We start from the raw sequence: 25956 nt of genomic DNA, 5'->3' as shown, positions 1-25956 counted from the left end.
ACAAATTAAATAAGTTAAACGATAATGAAATGACATAAAAATGAATAAATTTGTTTAGAAACCTCAAAACGTGCAATTTTGTGCAGTATATAAATAGCGTTATGCAATGAATGTGGTTTCCATGATTCGAATTTCTGTTGAGGTTTGGTGGAATCAGAAGCTAGAGAACAGAAGGTGTAATTACACGAAAATCCGGTTTATAGTTATAATCATAATAATTTATAATAAATAATTCATAATAAATAGTCGATTTGAAAAATAGAAAATGTATTTATATTAGAAGTTATTAGATGGATTGATTGGGTCTTTCAGTGTATGTTGTTAACGTGATGTCTAATAAAGCATATAAAACTGCAATTAGGCAGCATAACTTGAAAGATTAACAAAAAGTATTCAGCTTATATCCTACGGTGGGCGGGAAAAATTATGTCAGAAAAATAAGACAGACTCAACAAAACAGATTAAAATTGGCATTGGTTTTAATAGATTAAAGGAAATATTTACAGAGAGTGATAAAAAATAGATTTATATAATGTTGTACAGTGTGTAACAGAACCTATTTCAGCCATTTTATGATTTATGCTACTTTTACCACTAAACATTGTACACTATAAGTATTCGTACACAATTCTTGATTCCACTAAATATAAAAGATATTAAACATGGGAGGAACTAATATGGTTTGCTAAGTGTGTTTTGATAAACATTAGCAATCGACTATTAAAAATTTACAAAAGATATTACTTATTATTAATAATTATATGGATTTTTTTAACTCAGTATACTGCAGAACACCGGAAGTGGGAAACTTTCTATTTTTCACTCGTATTTTACGTTTTAGACATCAGGAACAATTATGTTTCCGTGTCTGTCCGTAGTCAAATTTCTGTTTGGGCATAGATTTAACCGTTAGTTCGATTTAGATGAAATTTTCAGTGTTTGTGCGTTGGTGCAAAGTCGATTTTGTCAGATTGTGTCTTCTACTTTCGCTTACTCATGCGTAAACGTGCTTTCCTTGTCATAAAATGTCTCAAATATAGTTTTTCGGTAAGTTTCGGTAAGTACCAAATTTTTAGTTAAGTTGGGATTAGTATCAATTTCATCAGATCCCGTAAATTATATTCGCTTACCCATGCGAAAAACTACTTTAAGGGTAGATCAGTGTTGAGGTCGCATTGATACAATTCTCAAACGACAAATCATCAATGTTGAAATCTGGGTAATTTTTACCCAATCGAAACATACAGGAAAAAGATAATATCCAGGAAATAGAATTTTCACAATATGAAGGTATGTAAAAAATAAAAAAACATAGAGGAATCCATACTGACTTATTTGTTATGCAGTTTTAATAAAATTGCCATAATTTTTTAATTAATATTTGTATTGATACCAATTTAATCGTAGATTCGCGCTGGTGGTCGACCTTCGTCTCCATAACTCCTTTTTATTAAATAAAAAAAATCCCAAAGGACCCGTTTACTTGAGGTTGAGGCCTAAATTCGCAAAGATGCAAATAATTTTATGATTTAAAGTTATAACCGACAACGTTTTCTTCAAAAGTATTCAACTTATGTAAAAGTAGTTTTGTTTATATCATATCACAACTTTTTGTTGAAATCATGATACAAGTTAAATTTAGGTAGCTAAACAAAGAATTGATTAGGTTTCTCACAATTACAAAGCTAGTCTTCACCGTAAGAAAAAAAAAAAAAATAAATTACGGCAAAAATGTCAGTTTAGAGTTATTTTTGAGGTCATCGTTATACTCATTTACTAGGTTTCAGTTACGGCAAAATGTGGGTTAATAAATGTCGTCTGGGCCTGGGCCAGATATTCTGTAATGTCTTAAGGGTTTTTCTAGGAAGTGTTTTCTCTGTACATAGCCCATTTTCAGGAGTGCTAAAATCAGCAGACATGATATGGGCTATCATATAAATCTAAGTTATTTTAATCATTGAAATTGTTTAAATCATTAATTAAAATACAAAATCATAATAAATTGTTCATTCAAACGTAATTCAGTGGTAAATTCAGACGTAATGCTTAACCCTGATTATCGATTATTCAATCATGGAATTACTGCTTGGCGCCAGCCAATGAGAGACAGAGACTGTCAGAGCACCCCATTCAAATACGTAACGATGAGAGGGTAGCGAAGAGGAGACGAGGGTTGTATTGTAGCCAGCCCTAATAGTGAGTATTGTTGATAGGGCGGGTCTGCAGGGGTTCCTCAAGCCACGCCCACTGCTTCTCCCCCTTGTCTCTATTCAATAACACCATAAATATTTCTATCTTGTCTTATACATGCACTCACAGCGTGGTAACGACCATTCATAAACTGTATTGCAAAGCTGATGAGGTAGAAAAGCCTCATCTACGTTTGTTTTATCTCTGAAATATATATCTAATGAAACACATTATCTATTTTTTAAATTAAAAACCAAAACCTGGTGCTGATCCGACTTTTTATGTAATAATAAACCAAAATAACTCGATTTTTGAACTAATGCTATTCTGTATTAGGAAAAGTTGACCGGGGATTGGGGTTAGAGGAAGAACACTAATTAACCATCAACTTATACAAATAATAATTTAATTTATTTTTACCGATGTTTTGGCCTGAATTTTAGGTCACACCAAAGCTATGCAAAAAATTGTGAAATATGTCTTAGTGACCTTCAGGATCCTAACGGAGATGAACATAGATGCTCTTAACTAACAGCTAAGTAATTTCAAATAAAAGCAGTGTCATATCTCAATAATGAACTATTTATTCCACATTCTGACCTAGACCCTTTCATTAAAGGCGTCCTTGAACAAAGAAATCTATTGACTTCTGTATGTAAGTGGTGTAAATGTTACAAGGACATAACTAGACCAGTTTCGTAAGTGTCCTAAAACAATTAGAATAACTAAAATATCATCTTTCATCATAGATCGGTAGTTTTACCCAACGTGAGTCGATTACATAATTGGAAGTTTTGTATACATTGTACGCAGGGTATGTAAGGCGAAATCATTATGATAGGTATTATTTGAAATATGCCGTGGTTTGTGTAAAATTATTCTGATTTTTTTTTGCTGTAATATATTGCGTTAATGTGTGCAAATTTTGCTGAGTCCGTAAGTTCTCCTACATAGCTCTTTTATAAACGTTCCCTATTATATACAATTATATCTATATATAATTTTATATATATTTTATTTATTTAAGATATATTATCGGCATTCGGACAAAGGTGTGAAAGAGCTGCATGCAGCAAACTGGATACTGCTTACCCGTGGAGAAGGCTGGTGTCCAAAGATCTAAAAAGTCTGTAGAGCCAATCGAAAAAAAAAAGACTATAATATAAGTTTGGATTGAATCTCAACTGAATGTGTTTTTATATTGCTATGTTTTTTAATTTCTAGTTTTGTATGTATATTGTCTGCTATTTCTATTTGAAATAGTTCAACGGACTCGGTATAGTCCAAGATATATGACAGCGTTTTCCGTAGGTACCGAATTAATTTGCCTGTAATATCTGAATTAAAAAATCAATGTCCTTTAAATCAATACATGGCATAGTAAATGATAAATATTAGCTGTTATATAAAATATGAAAAAATAATATTTTTTATGTTATATACTGGTGATAAAACACAAAAGTTGAGGATAAAATATAGTTATGTTCTAAAATTATTGAAAAATTACCACAGACATAAATACCAAAGTTCTCTGGATTAAACATTATTTGATGTTGAATGAGATCTCACGGAAAAACAAACAAAGCAGAGGTTCCAGGGAATGCTAGACCACATTTCAAGAGTAAAAAGAACGAAAGTATGAAAAAATAAATAAATAAAATAAAAAATAATTCATCATTTAACATACCAGCACCATAACTTCAGAAAATTACTAAATTGAACATTAAGAATCACTTATAATTATTTTTAATTCTCATTAGCGTTAGGTATGTTATTTTAATTTGTGTATTTATTTTTTGTGTTAGTAAGTAAAAGTATTCTTTTCCCAACAAGCTTTCGATGTTCAAACATTTTCGCAGCAAAAGTAAACCTAATTTTTGAAGTGCCCACCATTGTATGAATAAACATTGCATGTATTCAGGTATTCAATGGCAAATCCTTGATCATTATAAATATGGTTTTATCAGTAAGGAGAAAAAAGGAAGAGAATATGAGTAAAATTCTTACTCAAATATTATTTACCAAAACCTGAAGGGAAACAGAAATGACTTATTTTTTAATTGCTGTTTATAAATGTTAACATATATTAAATTTGGACCGTTCGACTTGTGAAAAGTTATAGACTTATATATTAAAAAAAAAAACAACAAAGTATATTTCATCTGCATCTACCTTTCCTTTTTATATATTATTTTGAAAACAAATAGATATAAATATTTTTACTAAAATAAATACTAATTGGTCTTTTCTTGAACCACTTTTAATTTAGTCACCATACGCACGTTATAATTAATAAGACATTTATTATTATTTCCATAGTAAATTACAAAAATACATCTTTCTACACTCAGCTCTAGTTAAATGGTTCAATGTACACTATAGCATAATACATGTGCCTTAATTACTCTCATAATCTAGATTGTATCTTTATTTATTTAATTACATTTTTAATATACATACTTATTATTTTATTTATTATTAATTTTTTTATTATTCATTATCCTAATTGTTCCCTATTTATTTTTGTTGTTCATGTGTACTCATTTTTTCTTTTAATTTTGTATTATACACAATTGGTTTTTGACTTCTAACTTTATGTAATAAATATTTCAAGCACTGATGACCACGATATTTTGTGTTATTATGTAAAAACAACTTACTAATAAACAATATGGAACGAAAAATATCATTGGACTGTCATAACTAACAAGGTGTGAAAGTGTTTGCTTATGTTCCGTTACAATGGTAGCTCTATTCCTGAGAACCCCCATTGAGCGAAAGCAGCCGGTGGAAGACAGGCCAAGCCGAAGGGATGACCTCAGAACGAGGGGATAACGAGATGTGTTCTGTGAAGGCGTGAATAGAAATGTCAAGGAGCAGATGTCAAGGAAGATCTCGGGATTATCCCAAAAGGAGAAGACAGGTCGGGGATAGTCCACTTTGGCAGTAAACATGGGAGAGCCGCTCAAGCAGAAAGCCCTTTCAAAATATTTTATGTTTTCCAGGTCAACTATCGACAAGTTTTCGCTCTTAAGCAAACAGAAAGGTACAGGTTGTTTCATTTCTATAAACGTGTTTGTGTAACTGTTTCTTCTTGTTTTTATATTCAGAATTTTTTTCTCATTTGAAAATCGTATAAATTAGTAAGAGGTAGTGTCCAACATCCAGATGTGCCATTGTCATGACAATTTCATTCTCGTGAAAGTAGCTGACTACGAAATCTTACTCAGAGTTTATGATAAGAATTTATTGTATGAAGACACTGTGTGTTGGTATGAATTTTTTTGCTTTTGTTTGGCTAGGAAACTAAAATTTATGATCATTATTTTGTTACTGAAATCACGGAGTAGAAGGAAACAATAATTGTAAAAACGGAAAACAAATTTCCTTACCGGAAGAAATAAAACTGAACAACCAATACATTTACACGTGACTATCTTTTGATACTTTACACGATGAATCTTATAAAGGATATTTCATGTTTTATGTGTTTAACAACCTTTTTAAAATACGTGTTATTTCTATATGTTTTTGCATAAAGATCTGACTAATTGTCACTAATATCTGTACTACATAATATAAGATTGATTATTTCTTGCTTATTTTCTCATGGAAAATAATTCGCACTGAATCAACAATATACATAGGTGAAAGAAGGATGGAGGTGCGTTTTCTTGAATCTGTTTCATAACCCTGGATTTTTAAAATAGTTTTAGGAGGCTCTTCATTTTTTGAAATGTGTTAAAAATTTTTATGTAAATTTGTCTTTTTTTCGGAAGGGAGAGAGGGAAAAAGGTTTATATATTTGTACCTAACCCCTATATAACCCCTAACCCCCTAATTTTTTTTCGTACCCTTCATTTAAAAAAAATTAGTACTTCATACAGATATAATACATTTCATTCATATATTACATTTCATGTATTACAGAGCTAAACTTTAGAGTGAGATTTGAGATTTTGTTAGTCAAATACCTTTTCCGGGCATCAACTTACTTTACCACAGCCATTTTTCTTCAGTTTTTAAATATTAATGAAACAGATAAGGATTGAAGTTTGATGTAACATCCATGTAATGAAAATACGGTGATAAGATAAATAACTTTACTGGCAAAGAGTAAAGTGTGGTTGATGCCCGTATTGCTCGCTGTTAAATCAAATATACAATACGTTTTTCTCCTTTGGTTTCTTTCATTTCCACTTTAGTACCTCAGTGATGTATTAATGCAATTCATATGACAATTAATTGTATAATTAATTATCATTATTATCCAAGACCAAAATGAGTTATTTTACCCTAATTTTTTATTAATTTAGTAAAAACTGTACACAGTAAAATGTTAAAATTATTATGACTCTTTCAATCATACTAAGGGGTGGGGAATAAAAATTGGCGGCAGTTTCAGAAGTTGCAAAAAATTATTTTTGATTTCTTTCATGTAAAGTTAATAAATTTCTGCAACGAAAAGGCCAAGTTATAGCGTATAATGTACAAGAAATACATTAAATGTCATAAAAATGTAAATATTAAAGTATTTAAAGTGAACGCCCCTTGAAGTTTATTTTATTAGAGAGATATAAACCTCAAATTTGTTCTTATTTTTCTGTCTTCTCTCTATATCTTTGAAACGTCCTACAATACTAATGAAAACCATTGCACATTATTTATTTAATGAAGTGTAAATTGTTTAAAATACAATCTCCAATAGAGCACTATACGTTTAATAGTTCCTGATACCTAGATTTTCATAGGCAAAAGGTTTTATTGAACTACAAGAAATCAACCTTTTGGGAATTTATTTTGGCCAAAATTATGGAAATTGCTACTCCTACTATTGCTACTACTCCCCATTTTAGAGCTATTAGAAATCTGCGTAGGAGAGTAGTTTCCACGATATTTTCCAAAATAAATCCACACAATATTGATTTTTCGTCATTTACAAAAAATGTTGGTTTTTGAAAAACATTTGGGCGTAAACACTTTTATTAGGGCTCATATTTTAACAAATTTACTCCACATTAAACGATGTCTTATAAAGTTTTTTTTAGCAATATTTATAATAATAAAAGACAATTAGTTTGGGAATTAGGGTCCGGTTAACGCTATTACTATATGGTTGCTAGAGACACACTTAATATAGTAGAGCAGGAGCTGGTGGTAGCGATAAGGCTTTGCTAGATGGGAATGAAGTGGATTAGTTAGTGGCAGGTAGTGGGTCAACTGTTCCATTAGCTTTAGTGCTCTGTGTCAGCCTGTAATGGCTCTTTCGAGTATTTTTTGTATCTTCATTAGATCTAGTTGGGAGGATTGACTATCTTTGTAACCTGTCGGATATCCGTAATGCCCAATGTTTTGGTTTCCTTAAAATCAATTTTTTTTTTTAAATTGTTGAGTTCATAAGGTGCCTCAAGCTGATTGAAAAAAATATTGGTGGTTGAAAAATAAACAAGGCAAGTTATTAATTAGTACGATAATTTAGAGTAACATAAAACATTCGCAGAGTCATTTGCTGTGGATGTTTTTTTATCTTCAGAACCTTAGAACTTAAAATCCCGTTATTTAAACAATCCAGCCAGCATCTTAGTGAGGTGCAGCTACACGTTTGCCAAAAGTATGTTGGCGCATGTGTAAGCGTGAGATGGGTTCTTTGGATTTGCTGGTAGTAGCTGGCCTGAAAATGGGCACAAATCAAAGTGCGTTTGGACTGGCCATTGCTGAATACACACGTTTGTACTAAGTTATTATTGTTTTAGCACTGTCTATAGCAAGATATTTGTGCTCTCCGTGTTTTAATTTTTTTTGGGGGGGGGGAGGGGGTTGGGTCTACAGACCTTTGTTGATCTGACCTAGATCTTTGGCTGCCCGAACCAACCTTCTCCAGGCATGCCTGTCTTGGGCTACTGCTTTTCAGTTTGTTGTATTCTTTGTTGATTTTGTCAATCTATTTGGTTTTTGGCCTTCCACAGCATTTATTGCTGTATTTTAATTAACGAGTTTTTTCAATAATAGTTAATCAATAATTAACTATAGTCCAGGGTTCTACATTTTAACATTTTATTAATTGGATGTAAATAAATTGTTTCAAATTTTGTTAATTAACTTTAGCCGTTAATTTTTAACAAATTTACATCTTTATGAACATTGGGTAATTAAATTAATAATGATCATAACTATGGATTTTTATTATCTACCAACTTCTTTCCTTTCAATTTTTTTATATTTTATTGCAAAAATTGTTTACATTAAAAGTAATATGTTAGAAGTCCATCATGTTTGACTTTCTGGAACACACAAGCCTGTGAATACTGATGTTTTTTTCTTTCTTTGTTTACTAAGCATTTGTAGGTATAAATTTAAGCAAAGTTATAGATTCGGCTTAAAGTTTAGGTCAGATTTTATGTAGATATGAACATTTTTATTTTCCCCTTAGCAATCTTAATTTCTTTTCTTTATATTTAAAAAAATAATGGATGTGTCTTTTGCCAAATTGAATTTAATAATTAATTACGACAGTGGAAGTATTTTATAGCTCGTTATTTTCGGTCTCTAAGTAAGCCGTCTTCCACATACAATTGGAATTTTACGTTTTTAATAGTTAAAATTCAAAAAAATCTACAGCACTACCATCTTTGTATTAATTTACTATTATAGTTTAAAAAAATAATAACTTCGGTTTTTGGGGTTAAATCGTCATCTCATGATTAATTTAAAATTGTATCTTATGGTCAACCATTTAAGAAATGTACTGATTTTTGAGTAATTAGGATTTAAAATTAAACATTTTTTTTTATGGTAAATGTTCCATATTATAGCGTTTTATCTACATAAGTTTGTGGAAATATTGATACAAATGACGCATTTTAAGGAACCTTGAAAATTGAGGTTAAATTTCTATTTTAAATTGGTTAACTGTAAAATTAAAAGTTATATTATAAATTCAAAAATCCTCACAACTCCAACTACCCATTAGTAATTAATTGCACGACGTTTCAGACTTACTGCTTCGTCCATTTTCATATCAACTAACTGCAGTTAGAAACGGGAACATTAAAATACTGCCGAGAATATGACATGAAGTATAGTTCTGTAAAATTCAGGATGAATTTATCAGAGTAGTAACACAAGGAATTTATATGAAAATGGACATAGGAGTGAGTCCGAAAAGTTGTCTAATTAATCTTAAAGGGTGGTTGAGGATTTTTGATTTTCTCATAAATTATTATTCTTAAGAATTTATAATTCTTAGAAAATAGCATTATTTTGAGGTGTAAGTTATAAAAAAAATTCAATATTCGTTCGTAATAATTTCCCCTAAACATGTACTCACGTCATGTAAAATAGTAATGCAATTTTTAAAATGATATCAGTATAAATTACAGTTTAGTTTTTGTTGTATTTTACTAAATAATTTTGATTAAAGTTATATAAAATGCAACATATAAATGTGACGTATGAGGTCGAGCAGGAAATAATTATTTTAATTGTGTACCCGTAGTGGAAAAAAGAAAATATATATAGATAACAGTAAGAATTAGGAGGTTTTTGGATAGACAATGATTTGCATAAATGAATTATTTATCATATAATCCCTACATAATAGAAATATATTTATTGACAATGGCAGAAGCGGGGTGCTGGGAGGGTTCACCGAGGGTTAGGGGAATGAACTTGCTGGCCCAGCGGAAAAGCGGCGTGGGAACAGACAGACGTTGAAGATTTGTTTACCTATGTTATGTAGCAATATTTGGATCTCATTTTGGTCCAAGGCTTTCCTTTTATCCTTTTATAATATTTTATCAGAAATTAAAATTAATAGTCCATAGATAATTTTATGTATACAAAATTTGATATATCAATATTACTTTTTACTTTAATTACGCTGTTTATTTAGTATACGATGACAAAGGTACATAAGGGAATGTAATAAAGTTTCTCAATTCATTCATAAATTGTAGAAACTATATAGTCTAGATATTTGAAGTTGAACCCTGGCAGTGAACCTAGTTCAAGAAGGCAACTCCAAATATTTTGAGTTGTTGTTACGGTTGTTATTCAACTGGTTTCATTCATTCATTTTCCCTTTCAATGGAAAGAGTTCAACACCATTTTCTATTAATTGTTAGCATATTCTCATTAGAATATAATATTCAGGTTTTTTTGTAAACAGTTCTTATCACACGCATAGAACATTGCAAATGTATATTTTTACTGATACTTACTTTTTAATAAGAAACAAATCTATTTAAATTCATACTTTATATACGATGTTTTTCTAACTAAAAATAGCCCGTAGTACAAATATTAATTTGCAAGGTTCTATGCGATGGACTGATTAAAAAAAAATTAAATATTGTATTCTAATGAGAATATGCTCACAATTAATAAACCAGAAATGATGTGTCTCTTTCCATTGAAAGGGAAAATGAATGAATTAAACTAGAAAAAAATCGTATATAATGTCATAAAAAAGTATGCATCATATACATATATATATATTCAACTTTGTTGTGGGCTTTTAGTGAAATGGATTTTTGAGGTTCATGCGTATCAGTTGAAAAACCGGGGAATCCTATTTTTAAACCTCTGAACAATATCTAAAACAAAGGGTGTATAAACACACATTTAATTGTACTTCCATAACAAAAAAAAAAAAAGACCGACATTGTCACACCTCTCATTCCTTGCAAACAACATAGATTTTAATTTGATCCACTCAAAATCTAAAAGTTTTTACAATTGAAAATTTAAATTCATGTAACTTACTCCAATCTAATAAACACATAAACACAATTAACAACACTCATAGGTATATAAAATGCAAAACAGAAATGAACTGACTACATACTAGGAAATAGAGAGTCAGAGCCTGGAAAAACGAAAAGCCTTCACTCATTTTTCTCCGGTAAAAGCTCTTCACTCAATTACCCTTGCTCAGTGTTATTGAAAACCTTGTGCGAGGTACATATAGTGGTAATTAAAATAATTAGTTATGCAGAAGAAATGTTTCTATTTATTAATCTGAATTTGGTTTTTGTACGTTTTAGTGTTTTATGATTCATTAAAAAAATGTTTATAAAAAAAAAAAAAATCGAAGAATTTTCTTCACTGTAGGGCATGTGAACAATAAAATATCAAAATATAGCCACAAAACAGTTGTTTAATTATTGTTAATACTGAGCTTTAAGAATCTCAAATATATACTTAAATTATTTTCCGCACTTTCAAATAGTTGTGTGGACATACCAACCTATTCCTCCACCCTCTAAAAAAATTAAGGGTGTTCTAATTGTTTCTGTAGACATTAGCGAGCCAATAAGTTAATTAATGACGGAGTTCTCAGACCTGTTAAGGTTCTCACCTTCAAAGACAACATTCTCCCAAAAATCTGGTCGGTGGCAAACTTATTTTTTGTGACTGGTTGTTGGGAGGGATGTTAGCGCCTCTGCTAACTAGAGGTCCTATCGCTAGAACTAGAGCTATTTGTCACGTCAGACCTCGGGACCTGCTGAGTGTACTGGGGCACCGGGTCTAGTCTACTCCATAACTAGCACTATACTGCTTGGGCATCCAAACCGACCGCTTTCTTCTGGGTTAATTAGAAGTCTTCATACTTCTATTCTCTACTTTTAATTTTTATATCAATAATATAGTGAATAATCAATAATTAATAATGTTTGAATTACTGTATTTACTTATATTAATTATTGCAGCTAAAAAAATTTAATAAAACTATTCTAATATGTTTAAGAAACAATTTTAACATTTTTCGTCATCCTCAATGTTTCTCAATAATATTTTTGTTGTTTGAATAGTGATGGATTTCAGTATTTTAGAAGAATGAGATAAATGATCGGAACTGCTGAACAAATTTTAAACAAATGATTTGTAAATGTAAAAACAAAAACAGTAGGGAATAAAAAGAAATAAATAATTTTAATTACAAAAGTATATTCTTAAATATTATAAATAACTATTCTAAATCAACTTAAACAGTTAATTAATTAATTATTTTTTATTTCGGTGCCATGCCACGCCATAATAGATATGTTGCTGTTATATCTTAAATGAATGATATAAATCCTGCTGCATTTGAAAATGAAACAATTTGCTGAAATGGACTTAAATGAAAAGAACATTCTTTGTAAAAAATATTTCTGTTATCCGTTTTTGACAAAATTAACGGTAGCTAACGTTTCAAAAATCCATAAATATATATATATTTCAAAATAAAAAAGTATTTCTTATATTATTTGTTTAATCGTATAGCGGCAAGTTTATACGAAAACACCAAAACAGTGTTAAATAAAAAACAGGAATAGTTCTTTCAAAGAATGCTCGTTTCTTTAGAATTCATTTGCCATTAGTCAATTATTAAGGTATAAAGATTTATCTCATTTTAAACACTTCAGGTTCGACCAACATCAAAAAGTAATAAATTATAATATGATAGATTCGGAATAATTCCTTGACAATACACATACTTTTGTTTAGTAAAATTGTTTCATTCTTTGGTGTGCTTAATGTGTACCATTTTGAATTTGACTTTTATAATTTTGTACGAGTTTTTTATTTTATTTTTTATACAAATAACAGTAATGTATTTCAGAAATGCAATTCATATACATTCATGCAATTCAGAAATGTATACTGTAAGGTGAAACGTTGTATCCAATTCCAAATAGTCAAAGAGTTTTGCTCGATCATCTGAAATATTTTGTCGTACCATAATAAAATTTATATAAGTCCTCGAGCTGTAATTTAAAAAAAAATATATATATATAAATTTTTCAATTGGTGATAGCCGAGGAATTTTGTGGTAGATGGGTGACAAACAAAACTCGTTTTAAATCATCTACCCATGACTTCTCGAATCCTATTATTTTAGCCCTATCATTTAAATAAATACATAAAATTGTATTACCGTATCATAGGCTTTAATCTTTTCGAGATATGCTTCTTCAAGATTTTTTTTAGTAAGAGGAGTGGTGGGTGGTGGCGGCGAGGCTAAGCAGTGAGGGCCTAACGGGGACAAAATCTTCATTATGGGCTTAGATCTGTCAAGTAGAGTGGGCCGACACACCTCACTCTACTTACCGGGCAAAAAACCTAACACGGTAGCCGGGCCTTCTAATGGGATTAGCCGCCAGATAGCTAGGCGCTTCGGCCCTTCAATTGCTCGCTCTGGGAGGTGTAAGGCCGAAACGTTTCTCGCCAGCTGAAGGGACTTCCATGTGCTAGGGCAGCAGACAAATATGGAATAAAGAGTGGTATGATATTAAATAAAATAATTTAAACACACAATAATTGTTTCACGTTTAACAACTACAGCCGGTAATTCTATGTATAAATCTATTGGTGTAAAAAATATTTTAGAGACGAGCAGCAGCCAAGCTTTACCAAGATGTACGTATTCCGTGTTAGTCAATAATTTTATGGATGCATATAATATAATTTGATATTATATTTTGTTGTCATAATTCGTTACTCAGAATTCTTTGAAACAATGCACTGTGGTGAATAAGATGGGGGCCTAAAGTTGTTCGATTTAGTAACGATAATTGAACCCTAAAATATAAATAAACACTGAACCGACTGGTAAACATCCAAGCGGTTGACCGAAACGTAGATGGGAGGATTGCGTTGAGAATGATTTAGAAAACTTTGGTTTGGAAGGGCGTCACTGGACACAAGTATGTAGAGAACGCCACTTCAAAGGATCAGTCACTTCCACCCTTCCTGGTAGACTTACTTATCTTAACATTGTATCAGACACTCATAGTGAGAAGTATAGGATAATGTACATGTCGCAATCTCAAAATACCAGAGGTCAGAACAAAAAAAATATTAGGAGGCAATCCTTCCTGGCCGGCACCAGTCATCTTATAAAATTGTAGAATAATAGTCAATAGTCTCTTTGTGAACTGTGTGCACAAAATGATAAAACATGGATAAAGGAAAAACAAAATTGGCATTCAACAGACGTCTTTAGAGATTAAAAATAAGATGAAAAACCACTATTAAAAAAAAACTAATACTTCCATAGAGTTTTATAATATTTATGAAACCAAAGAATTTTTAAAATGGCCTAAAATAAGAAGGCCAAAATTCTTCCAAAATGTCGAATATATACATTAAATATAAAATCAAATTAGTAAAAAAATAGTATTCCTTTATAGTTTTATTTTTTATAATGAAGTCCTAAAGAATTTTTATTTTTAATTATTGATTTAGAAAAAATCCAAATAAAAAAAGATACAACAATAATAAAGTTTAACGTAATAAATTTAAATCAAATTAATGTATGAGTTTAACGTAAAATTTTAGAAATTCTCATAATTTTTTTCGAAATAGAATGATTCAAACATTAGAGTTTCTTGGTAATTTTTGTTAAAGATAGAGGGGTTGATTTTAGGCTAAAAATAATATTCGCGTTAATCGATTCTGAGATGTACAGTTGGCTCAGACAGGGTTTCCAGTTGTAAAAAATGTAAGAGCTTAGTTCCGACGAGTAAGTTAAGTGAGTCGATGAACTATTATTGTTTTAATATAACATATATAATCATAGAACTCACAGACCATTGCTACCTATTAAATGTTAGCCAAAGGTTTTAGCTTTTTTTATTCCATAATTTAATTGTATGTTTAAGTGAAAGGAAGGGTTAGTAGGGTGTAAAGCTGTTTAGATATTTAGTTTATTACAAGAGGTCGAGGTAAGGTTGTGTAAACAGCACGGGGAGGTAGGGAGGAAGCTAATTGGTGATTAGGAGGGTCCAGGGAGGCTGGGGAAAAACTGTCCGCTGGATTTGTCGTTGCCATGTGTTCAGTGACAGATAGGTCAGCATTGGCAGCGGCACATGTGCCACTCCGGGTCGTAAATACGTTTGGGTCCGGGGACCAGCGGCCTCATCAAAGCCACTCGGTCAGCTACTTCGGGCCCTCACCTACCTGCTACGGCCAAGGTCACCGTCATTAATCTCATGTCTTCCAAATATATTCTTTCTAGGATATATTTAAATGAATCAATCAGTTAATCTAAAAACTTCATTAAAACGTTAACAGCCAGTTCTGTTATATTTAAATTATTATTGCAGTATAGAAATGCGATCGGTTTAAAAATAATCAAATCTATGGGAAGTCCGCTTTTTATGGTCTAAGGTAAGGCATGGAGTAGAATGTTTAGTTTTTAACTTTTTTCAGTTCTGTGATAGTTACGTTAGCTTATTTCTGTTCTATAACTCAACCGATCTTATGAGTTAAATGGACAAACTGGTATTAGCAATATTTTTATTGATCATCGATATTTCTTAGAGACCAGTTGAATAAAAAAAAAAAAAAGATAGGAACATGAGGAAAAAAAAAATTAACAATGCGACTATATGTTTTTAAATGTTTCGAATTTTATTAAAGAAATGGATTAAGTATTGAACCATCACTGAATGTACGTTTCGAAAAGCTAGGCTTCGTTGTTTGACTCGACAATAAAGACTATCTTTTATGAAACAAAATTATTATTAATAATTTATATAATATAAATAATAATAATAATAATGACAACAAATGTACTCGAGAAGGCATTATATCGCTGTCTCAGAAGTATAATGACACAACTGCTCACCCCCCCTTCCAAATTACAATTCAGAAATGTGTCGTCATTCTACTGGGGGAGAAGATAAATAAGCTTACGGGTTATAGCATCAATTCATTCATTATGAAATTAAGTACAATTATGTTGATCAGAACCATCTAATGAATGCACTTTTGAGCCCACTAAAACAATAAAGTAAATTTCAGAAAATAATACATCAGCGTCATACTTCACATACTTCCGGAGTAGCGATATGATGGTAAGACGATAATAGCTATTTTTTTAGGAGAATTTATCTTATAAACTAACGACTCGGAAAAAGGAGAATCAATTTTTTTTTCTTTACATTATAAAACAGGCTCAAACAATCTTATCTACTGCAGAAAAAACGCTTAGGTATCGTATGTCCACTGACCAAGAGGACATAATTAATGCGGCAGATAAGAGATATTAAACTATTTTGTATATAGCTTTTATCGAGAATAATAGGGTTCTAATTACCGCCGAAGTTATTTCGCGAAAACAACATTATAGGAATTTATTCCTATTCTGTCGAAATATGAGATAATAGCCGTCCGGGGACCAAAGATTACAAACGATGACGCAATCATGTGGTAATAAAGGAACACAAAAGAGGTGCGTAGAAGCGGATTTAAAATTATTTTTGATGCCACAGGAACCGTAAAGTAACTTAGCTAAATCCTGTAGAATTATTTATTTATTTTTTAATTAAAGGTTTTTTTTATTTTAGTTTTTGTGATTTCGTACATGGCATAATTATTGTCAGCAATACAATACAATTTTTTTTTTTTAATTTAATAGTTGAATAATTATAAAGTGAATAAATAACGTTTCATTTCTGTTTTGTAACACAGTGATTGAATTATTGTCTTTATCTTCCTCTTGTGTGAATAAGAATTCTTAAAAAAATACATATATTGGATTTTGTTCGTGATGAGCCAAGGGCTAAAGCAGTAAAGGTACCCGATTCTTGACCTGGTTTCCTCGAAGGATAACGTGCAAAGCACATATTTTTTTAACCTTTAAGCATCTTACTGACTCTCTGCTTAACTCTGTGCAGTTTGCACAAATTTAGTTCTAAATTTACTATGTAACTGGCCTGTTTTTGATAAAAATTACGTTTACGAGCGACAAAAACCTGAATTCGAAATGCCAAGATACCTCCTTTGTTCAACAGATATCAAAATAATAAATTATAGAACGACAATTGAAATTAATGCGTTGTCTCTGACTGTTGGAGTATGTCTTGAGCATGAAACCAATCCCCTGTTACCGGTAATTAACGTTTGGTTTGCACGTGACAAGACTTCAGTCGACACGAAAGTGTCAATACCAGCTGCTCAAATTTATGGACAAGAAGCGTTTAAAAAAGCACCGATTTGACCCAGATGAAACCCACAAAGAACATGTAGAGATAATATTTAGAATGAAAAATCAGAATTTAAAATTTCGTACAACCTTTGCTTACCCTTTGTATTATTAGTCTACCATGCTTTTGATGAATATATTTACTAACACTCAATCACTGAATGGCGTTTCGGTCCCTTTGGAACTCAAGTCCTCTCCATGATATATTACTGTGTTGAAAATTTTGTGAAAGCATATTTATTTTATTTTATGAATTATAGGAAGAGGTCAAAGTAAAATTGGTGTATGTTGATCAATCTACATTTTAAGAAAAAAATTGTTTTTCTAGAACTATGTTTTTACATAGTTTGATTATATTCTTATTTTCCTCCTCATATACATATAGAGATTTTGCTTATTTTACATTTATATATTTTTTAAGAATATTTATTTACTTAATTTATTTATTTTTATGTTTTTGGATGAGAGTGTACAATAATCACAATTATCCATTGTCCAAATTTGCGGCAGATTGTAACATTATCAATAAATAAAAGTTTGCAATTTCAACAACAAACAAAAAAAAAATAGTGATGGATTCCTAAGTTCCAATTTTGTACGGAGAACCGCCTACTGAAAATTGATGTGAGGTTTAATTATAGGTATCTAATTGTAAAGTAAAACTGCCTAAATAGTACTTATGTTTTAGTTTAAACATTGGGAAATAAATTTTACAGTTGCGCAAACAAATAATTCTCCACGAACTATTTAAGGCCATTGTAATAAAACTCACATCACACTTACTTGCTATATTTTTTGTTTAATTCAGTTTTAAATTCAAAGAAAAAAAAAAAAATTTTAGCTTGGTAAAATACTTTAAACAGCTAACTAATCGGTGAATTATCGAGGCTGTGACTTAGTTCACTCTACTTGTGTACAGGACTTAGTTCGTTGAAGAATTTTTACGTATAGTTTATGTTTTATTGAATATTATTAAAAAATGTGACTTACACGAGAAACACCTTAGTTATATGTTAATACGAAGATTATATTCGTATAATATATATATTTATATACATGTTAAAATGACGGTTCATTTTTGATAATGATAAGATTGAAAAGCCATTTTTCGAGTTCTACTTAAAAACATTTTATGAAAAGGAATTTATTTTTTACTGAAGTAGGAATTAAAGGAAGAGTGGCCTAACTGCCACATGACAGTCTTAACAAGCACCAACATAATTGTTGATAAGAGACATGTGATTATACTCGGGATTCGCAAGTTGGCTTGCAAGTATCTCGATAAGATTCTCAGAACAGCGAACAAAGCAGATTACTCGTCTAGATACGAATCTCGCTGTCTTATCTATCTGGGACAGGCCACCAAAAATCTTTGTGTTTTTAGACATTTAATATAAAGTTTTTTGATAAAAGCCTTTGATTTAAAAAAAAATATTTCCTTATTTTTTCTTTAATTTTTCAAATTATGAAAGTTTAAAAAAAAGAATAGTTTTTATCTTGAATATGCTCGTTGGATAAAATGATTTTCAGTTTTTTTTTTAATTTATATTTTTACGACCAAATAAAGAAAATCTGGGTACATCCTGTCAAAAAAATAAAATAAAGTATATACATATTACATGATGTAAGAGTAGAACAAAACGGTACTGTAAAATGTTAACGTTTTGCATTTATTTTATTTTTAAATTTCAATATATATATATCATTGTTAATGTTTTAATTTTTTAAAAAATCCATAACATTGCCCACAGTATCTGGACTACAAAATCTTAGTACTGAGCAAATTACAGTTAACATGTTTTTTTATCCTATGCTCTTTTAGCCTTCTTTGGATTTTGTATGACATGTGAATTGTGGTAATGTGTTATATGAGTTTTTCGCGTGTCATTGAATTTTTTGCCGGTAAAAGAAAAGAAGAACATTGAACCATTACAACCTTTGAATGTATGTGGTTACAATATTTGGCAAGGAAATATTGTTTTTAGCCCAACGGCTTTTCTTGTTAGACTCAGTCAACCGCCAGTTTTTTCCCCAATTGAGAGTAATTGCTTTATAAAGGAGTCATTAAATGCAAAAGCGTTGCAAGTCAAATTGTAGTTTTAGACATTTAAAACATTGTGGAAAGTTCTGTAAAGTTTTTAGAATGAAATGACAGATTTCCCGGTTAAAACTTGTCAATCACATACATACCTAACTATTTAAATGCATATGAAGCTAATGTAATTAGTGATTGATTAAATAATTAATTTTTTCATGTAATAAAAATACGCTTCAGCTTTCAACGGTGATGGGTGTACCCAAGGAAGGTCTCCCGCCCCAAAGATCGATTTACTGCTGGTATTACAGATATTAATTATCTGCCACAGCCGCGCAGTGAATATGACGCTGATAATTTATTAGCACTGATTTTTTTGACAAACATAATTAGAGATTTTCACAATACAGTTTTTGTTTTAGGAGAGAATTAAGCGAATATACCTAAAAATTATTCATCTTATTAAAGATAATAAAACCTTCCTTGAGGATTTCAAGACTCCTTTGAACCCCTAAGGTTTCATAAAAATTCATTATTTTTAGGAAATCCAGTATTAAAAAACTGTCTATATCAGAAGAAACTATTTTAAAAAACTTTATGCCACTTAGTTTAAGAAGTGTATTGATTATTTGTTGACATGACATCTGAAAGCACATGTGATAGGGATAAAATTATGGAAAGGATGTTTGGAAAACTCACCCCTTGTGCTGAGCTCCTGGACCCCGGTCCCTCTGCCTCCTGTTCTTGAACCAATTGCTCACTTGGGTCAGCGTGAGCCCCGTCTTCTTGGCCAATGCTCTTTTTTCATCAGGGGTCGGGTATCTACAAAGTCATAAATCAGTGAAGAAGATTTTATGTTAAATTATAGTATATTACATAAAAATGAAATAAACTAATTTGAAAGAATAAAATAATTATTGGGATCGTAAGATTGCTTTTGAGCTTTGTTGAACAAAATACATTTTTAATACTACTACAAATTCAATCTACACTGGACCAGGATTAAAAATATTTATGAATCATTTATGAGCTCTGTGCAAAGTTAAAATTACCAATTTTCTTAGAGAAACTTCTTGAGAGATATTACGTTAAAATTTTATTAAGACGATAATAAATTGGAAAGAAAAAAAAAGGCCTTTAAACATTTTGTACTAGTAGGTTGAATTTATATATTGAAGATATAATCTGAAGTATGTAGGAACAAAATGGACAAAACTCAGTCACCCCAATGATTCGTTCCTCTCTGATTTCTTCTGTTAAAAATCAAATGATGCTTATCATATATATATATTCATGATGAGTACCATCTGATTTTTTTAAATATCACATATTTGTTTTAATACATCAATAACCTTTTGAATAAAAATAGCTTCTCTAAAATAATCATATATATAATAAATAGCCAACGAAAAAAGGGTTGAGAAAATGTTCAAGGCAGTTGAAGCACTAAAGGTTGAAAAAGCGGTTGAGATGAAAAAAAGATTAGAAAGGGATACGAGTGATTCAGAAACACAGTCGAATAAGGGAATGAAAGAAAGGGAAAACAAAATTCATGTAAATATTTCCAGAAAATGTAAAAGATTTGTTTTCGATATAGTTTAGGGCTGAAATTGAATTTTGAATAGATATAGTTTCGGAGTCCTTTTCATGGTTGGAAACTGCGACAAGAATGCAAGGAATGTCGAAATCAATAGAATGGTTTGATGATATGGCTTGAACAGATAGTTCGGAGGTGGCTGTCATTTGCAGTGGTGCATTTGTGTTGCTATATGTGGGTCTTGAGATGTCGTATCAATTATAAATTATTAAATGTGAAAAACCTATTTTACGTGTTTGTCACATGACTAATTCTTGAGGGAGAATGCTTAAATGTCAAAAGAGAGATTCGATAAGGAAGAAATATTCCTTAACAAATCGCGTTCAACCATCCCTCTTATACGAAATGTTAAGAATATGAAAACCTTATCAAAGGTCCTTAGAATATAATATAAAGAAACTTCCTTCTTACTAGAGAGGAGAGAGAAGGAAATTTATTCATTCATGCTGCCCAAATACATCAGGTTGCTACATTACACTGCATACTGATCAATCCGTGATCGGACATATATAAATTACATTTTTTGATATGATACAATACAATAGAAAGATAAAATTTTTTTTTTCCACAGTATTCGTTTACAATTAATATCAGTCTACGAACTAAATACATGGTTTTCAATTTATTCCTTTTTTTTTTCTTTCCCCTTCATTTTACAACCCTTATTTCATTTTATCAACAAATTCCCCTATATAACATAATATATAATGAAAAATGAAAAACATTCATCCTTAAATTTTTAAAATTCTTGGTCACATTTCAAGTAAATAAAATTGAATGAGAAAAACTCACCTGTTCTTATCATAGCTTTCCCGCAGAGCATTTCTCGACTTCTCCTTGAAGCAGTAGACAGTCTCCTCTCCGTCCCAGATGGTCTTCGGCAGTTGGTACTTCTTCCTCAGCCTGTACTTGTCGACAGCTCCAAGAGGTCGTCCCCTCACCTTTTCGGCCTCGTTGTAATGGGCCTGGTACCACATCTCCTGCAGCTCCGGGTGGTACCTGCGCACACCTACTTGTTACTTCCTCGCGGCCTTACAAAGGAACACACACCTTTCCTTCCCTACGGTTACACCCACGGCCTCCCCTCGCTTTGTATTACAGTACTCCGCAGGACGGGTACATCCTGCCAGTATGTACCCCTATCTGACAGTACCATCTAGCGAAAGCTCTATCCCCCAGCAAATGACGATATTCGGTTGAGATAGCACTTATTGAAAAGCTCAGTATGAAAAACAACATATAACGCTAATGTTTAACAGTTGTTGGAACAATTTATTTTTATTATCTAAATTTAAATTTAAAAATAAATCTCATGATTTTTATTATGTATTTATCAGAAAATATGAAAACGTTAAACATTTAATATCATAAATACATTTCTAATAAAGATATTTCATGATTAAAACTACTAATAAATTAATATTTGGCCATCATGAATCAACAATAAAGTATTTAAAATATACATACATATAAATCTCAATATATTTTTTCACTATACAAAAATTAATGACAAAAGGTATTTTGTATAGATAATTACATTTTATTTTGGTATCATATCAGAATTATGACCTTTTGTTTTTATTATTATTATACTTATTTATTTATTTTTTAAATTTTATTAAAATAAGTCAAATGGGATGGAAATGGAAAAAAATTACATTTGATCAAGTTAAGAACAAGTCGTATAGGATTGTGAGGTTCATCAATTTAACATAACGCATAATATGTACCCCTGACATGAGGTATGTATATTACCTGTATCATAAATAGTATATTATTATAATATAATATTATAAATATAGTATTGTCTAATTTAAATTATGAAAGCGATAAATTTATGAACTCTTTTACAATTGGTTATTACGTATTTATATATACCACTATTGATCACAATCATGATAGGCCTTAATTATATATTTGTCTTATCCCCCTGTTACAGGCTGTTTATCCGGTCCATGGGAGGCAATTACATACTATACAATCATAAGGTCCTCTTTAAATATTAGAAGTAATCTTAAGTTTACATTCGTGATAATATTAATAAGAAATAATACTACTAACTATAAGATGAGCAAAGGACGAATTCTAAATAGCAGGTTAAACATTAATATTTATTTTTAATGTTTCCGATAAAGGTTGTAGCCATGTGAATGAGATCGAACACGAATGACTAATTCCTTATGGGCGATTTTAAGATTAAGTGTAGTTTTCATGATATAATTTTGTAAGGAAATAACTGCTATTGGTCAAAAGGCTGGGTGAACTCAGGATTTGTCAATAGAAAATTATTAGTAGCCATTTAAAGAAAAATGTTTTTATCCACAATATTTGTAAAAATAATGTTAGGTGCTTTATAAAAAATATTATAGATGGCAACAGCTACTTTATATTTTGAAAAAAAAGGATACCAGAAGACATGCTTAGTGATGACATTAAAATGAGAGAACAAAGTTTGGGAATAAAATACGATTAATTTATTAATGAGCAAAAAGAAATTTCACTTGCATTTAACACAGTTTACTAAGAGAAAAAATAAACCAACATGTTTCATCGAAAACTGAGAGCGGGACACTACGAGGCAATAACATTCTAGTATGATCAGTAATTATATAACTATATTATCAATAAGTATTCTAATTTTTAATATTTTTTTATGTGGAAATAAAAACAATGAATCGGGTTAGACTTATTAGACAAAATTTTATCCGGGAAATGAAAATCACCCTTCTTTGAACACACGAAACATTTATTTGCGTTTTTGAGAAGTGGAGTTATGCTTAAGTTTAAATTAAATACATAATTATTATCGTTCAAGCTAACCCAAAGGTTCAATGTTCAAAACCACTAACAATATATTCCTATATACCTGCAAGATTAAAATTACCTAACGCAATACTCCCATTTACATATTGATTTATCAATAAGAATTCTCCCTTTTTAATTACATCGTTTATTATTAATATTTTAAAAATTATATCACTTCAGTAATGTTTACAGGAAGTTTTGTGATTCCTCGTTGTCTGTTTAAGGCTAGGCATATATTGGGACGACTTGACTCCTGTCGACAAGGCGCAGTGATAATTTTTGCAACATATGTACATGTTAAACATGTAATATCACATATTTTATGTGTGTCACATATCGTACATATGCGAAACTATCGTACATATGCGACACATGAAATGACAGTAGCAGAGACAAGGTTCCTCACGCAAAGTGTCACATGTCACACGTCACTCGTACAGGTGGCTTTCATTTAGAAAAACAAACGTTATAAGGAGCTTCATCTCTAGGATACTGTTGATTAGAAAACAAGTTCTAATTTGGTATCACAATTTGAATCAGACTGACAGATAAGGCCTAATAAACATAGTTTTATACATAAATCATAAAAAATAAAATATACTTAGGTGAGAGTCAGAAAGTAACTAAGTTGCAATGCGTTTGTATGGCTCGATTATGTCTAGCCCTTGTGTCATGTGGCGTCAGACACTTCTCAATATGGGCCTATCAAAATAATTAGTAGACCCATATTCTTTAAGTCTAAATCCTCAACGCAATACTATTGTATTTTCCGATATCATAGACCGTATATGTGTATGCATATAATCACGTTTTAATGTTGCTTAGAGCTGAATTATACACGTAATTTATCGATTCAAACTCGATTGAAGAAGGAAATTATTTCTTTATTATTTTTTTTAACAAGATTATCAATAGGTTTATAATTATGTTCGTAATTATTAAAAGATTTAAAAAAATTAAAACAAACCGGTCTTTGAAAACTGTAGTGATTGTCATATCTATTAATATTATCAGGATATTAGCTGGTGTTTTTTAATAGAATGTTTTAGAAACAATGCTACCTTTCATTGGACACTATATAATTGATACTCATTACTCTAGCACAATAAAATCATCTAATGACTTACAGATTATAGACTTTTAGTCTTTTGTTGTGATTAAAAAAAGGTAGTATCTTGCCCGATTTAAAAAATGTACTCACCAATTTCGAATAATAGAATTGAATAATAATTTAGTTAAAAAATATATATAACCACAATTTAAAGCAAGACGATTGTAACAGCAAATTATAATCTTGTTTAAGTCAATGTTCATTTATTATTTTTTTTTTTTTCATTTTACAAAATATTTATCACATCAAAATAAAAATGTATAACAATAAATACATAATAAAATTTATGAAATGTTTTTAAATTATGAAGAAATGATTCCTAAACAATGGTTATAAAAGCAAGTGATATGATCAGCATAATGCACTAAACTTAGATTTTGATTCCATCCTACTTAAATTATTTAAAGTACTATTTGATCATCTTTTTTTTTTTTGATATATTATTAAATAAATTTCTCTTGTATATTATCTTATCTCTTATATTATATTTCTTCAGACATTATTAAAAAATGTTTTAAGTCCGTGGGAGCATAATTTAGGTGATACCGTCAAAGTGGGTTACTTTGCTTCTTAGCGGACATACTCCAAGGCCGTTAAAAGTTTCGTGTTTCCGAGTATGCGACACCAGTGGTAAAGCCCAAAGGTACTAGCAGAGAAAGAGGACAACTATACCTCCTGATTGATAATTGCAATCTTGGTTACAAAGATAACTTGACCATGACAGCCTTAATGACACCACCTATTGATTCCCAACTGATTATGATGGATTTTAGAAAGTGGAGTCTCCATATGTACCTATTAACTTTGCTCCAGTTATTGATTAGGATAATTAAATACTTGTTCATTAAAAAATGAATGGGTTAAAAAAATTGTATTGCTACAACCCATTAATGATCAGGGGGTCAGTTCTTTGTTAGGAAGTATTTTTACTAGTGATTGTATAAGGAGGTGATTTGGTCAAAATCACGCACAATCGCTAGATTTTAACCCAATTAAGGTTATTCTCTTAATGTGGCTGGGTGGACCCCAGAGGGTTCCCTAACTCTCAGGGCTTACTCACTGATTCAGTGAAACAAAAAATAATTATCTGCCACAGCCGGGTTCGAACCCGGATCCTAGGAGTTAGTATTACTGTAGTTATTAAACTTGAGTTTTAACACTTGGAGTTAGTATTACTGTAGTTATTAAACTTCAGTTTTAACACTTGGAGTTAGTATTACTGTAGTTATTAAACTTCAGTTTTA

At 30.6% G+C, this 25956-nt stretch overlaps 1 protein-coding gene across 1 annotated transcript in view; it reads right to left on the bottom strand.

The window, feature by feature from the left end:
• Window positions 1-19824: 19824 nt before the first annotated feature.
• Window positions 19825-25956, bottom strand: part of LOC106685109 (homeobox protein six1b) — an 8658-nt gene continuing 2526 nt past the window's right edge. The window contains exons 2-4 of the mRNA XM_067045480.1: window positions 21589-21795; window positions 19899-20021; window positions 19825-19843 (exon numbers count right to left, since the gene is read on the bottom strand). Coding sequence (XP_066901581.1) covers window positions 19825-19843; window positions 19899-20021; window positions 21589-21795 — 349 coding nt within the window. The remainder of the gene's footprint in view (window positions 19844-19898; window positions 20022-21588; window positions 21796-25956) is intronic.

The sequence above is a fragment of the Halyomorpha halys genome, unplaced genomic scaffold, assembly GCF_000696795.3.
Source record: "Halyomorpha halys isolate HHAL.00 unplaced genomic scaffold, Hhal_1.1 Scaffold659.1, whole genome shotgun sequence".
In the NCBI taxonomy this organism is placed as follows: domain Eukaryota; kingdom Metazoa; phylum Arthropoda; class Insecta; order Hemiptera; family Pentatomidae; genus Halyomorpha; species Halyomorpha halys.
This window is presented reverse-complemented; position numbering and strand designations above follow the sequence as displayed.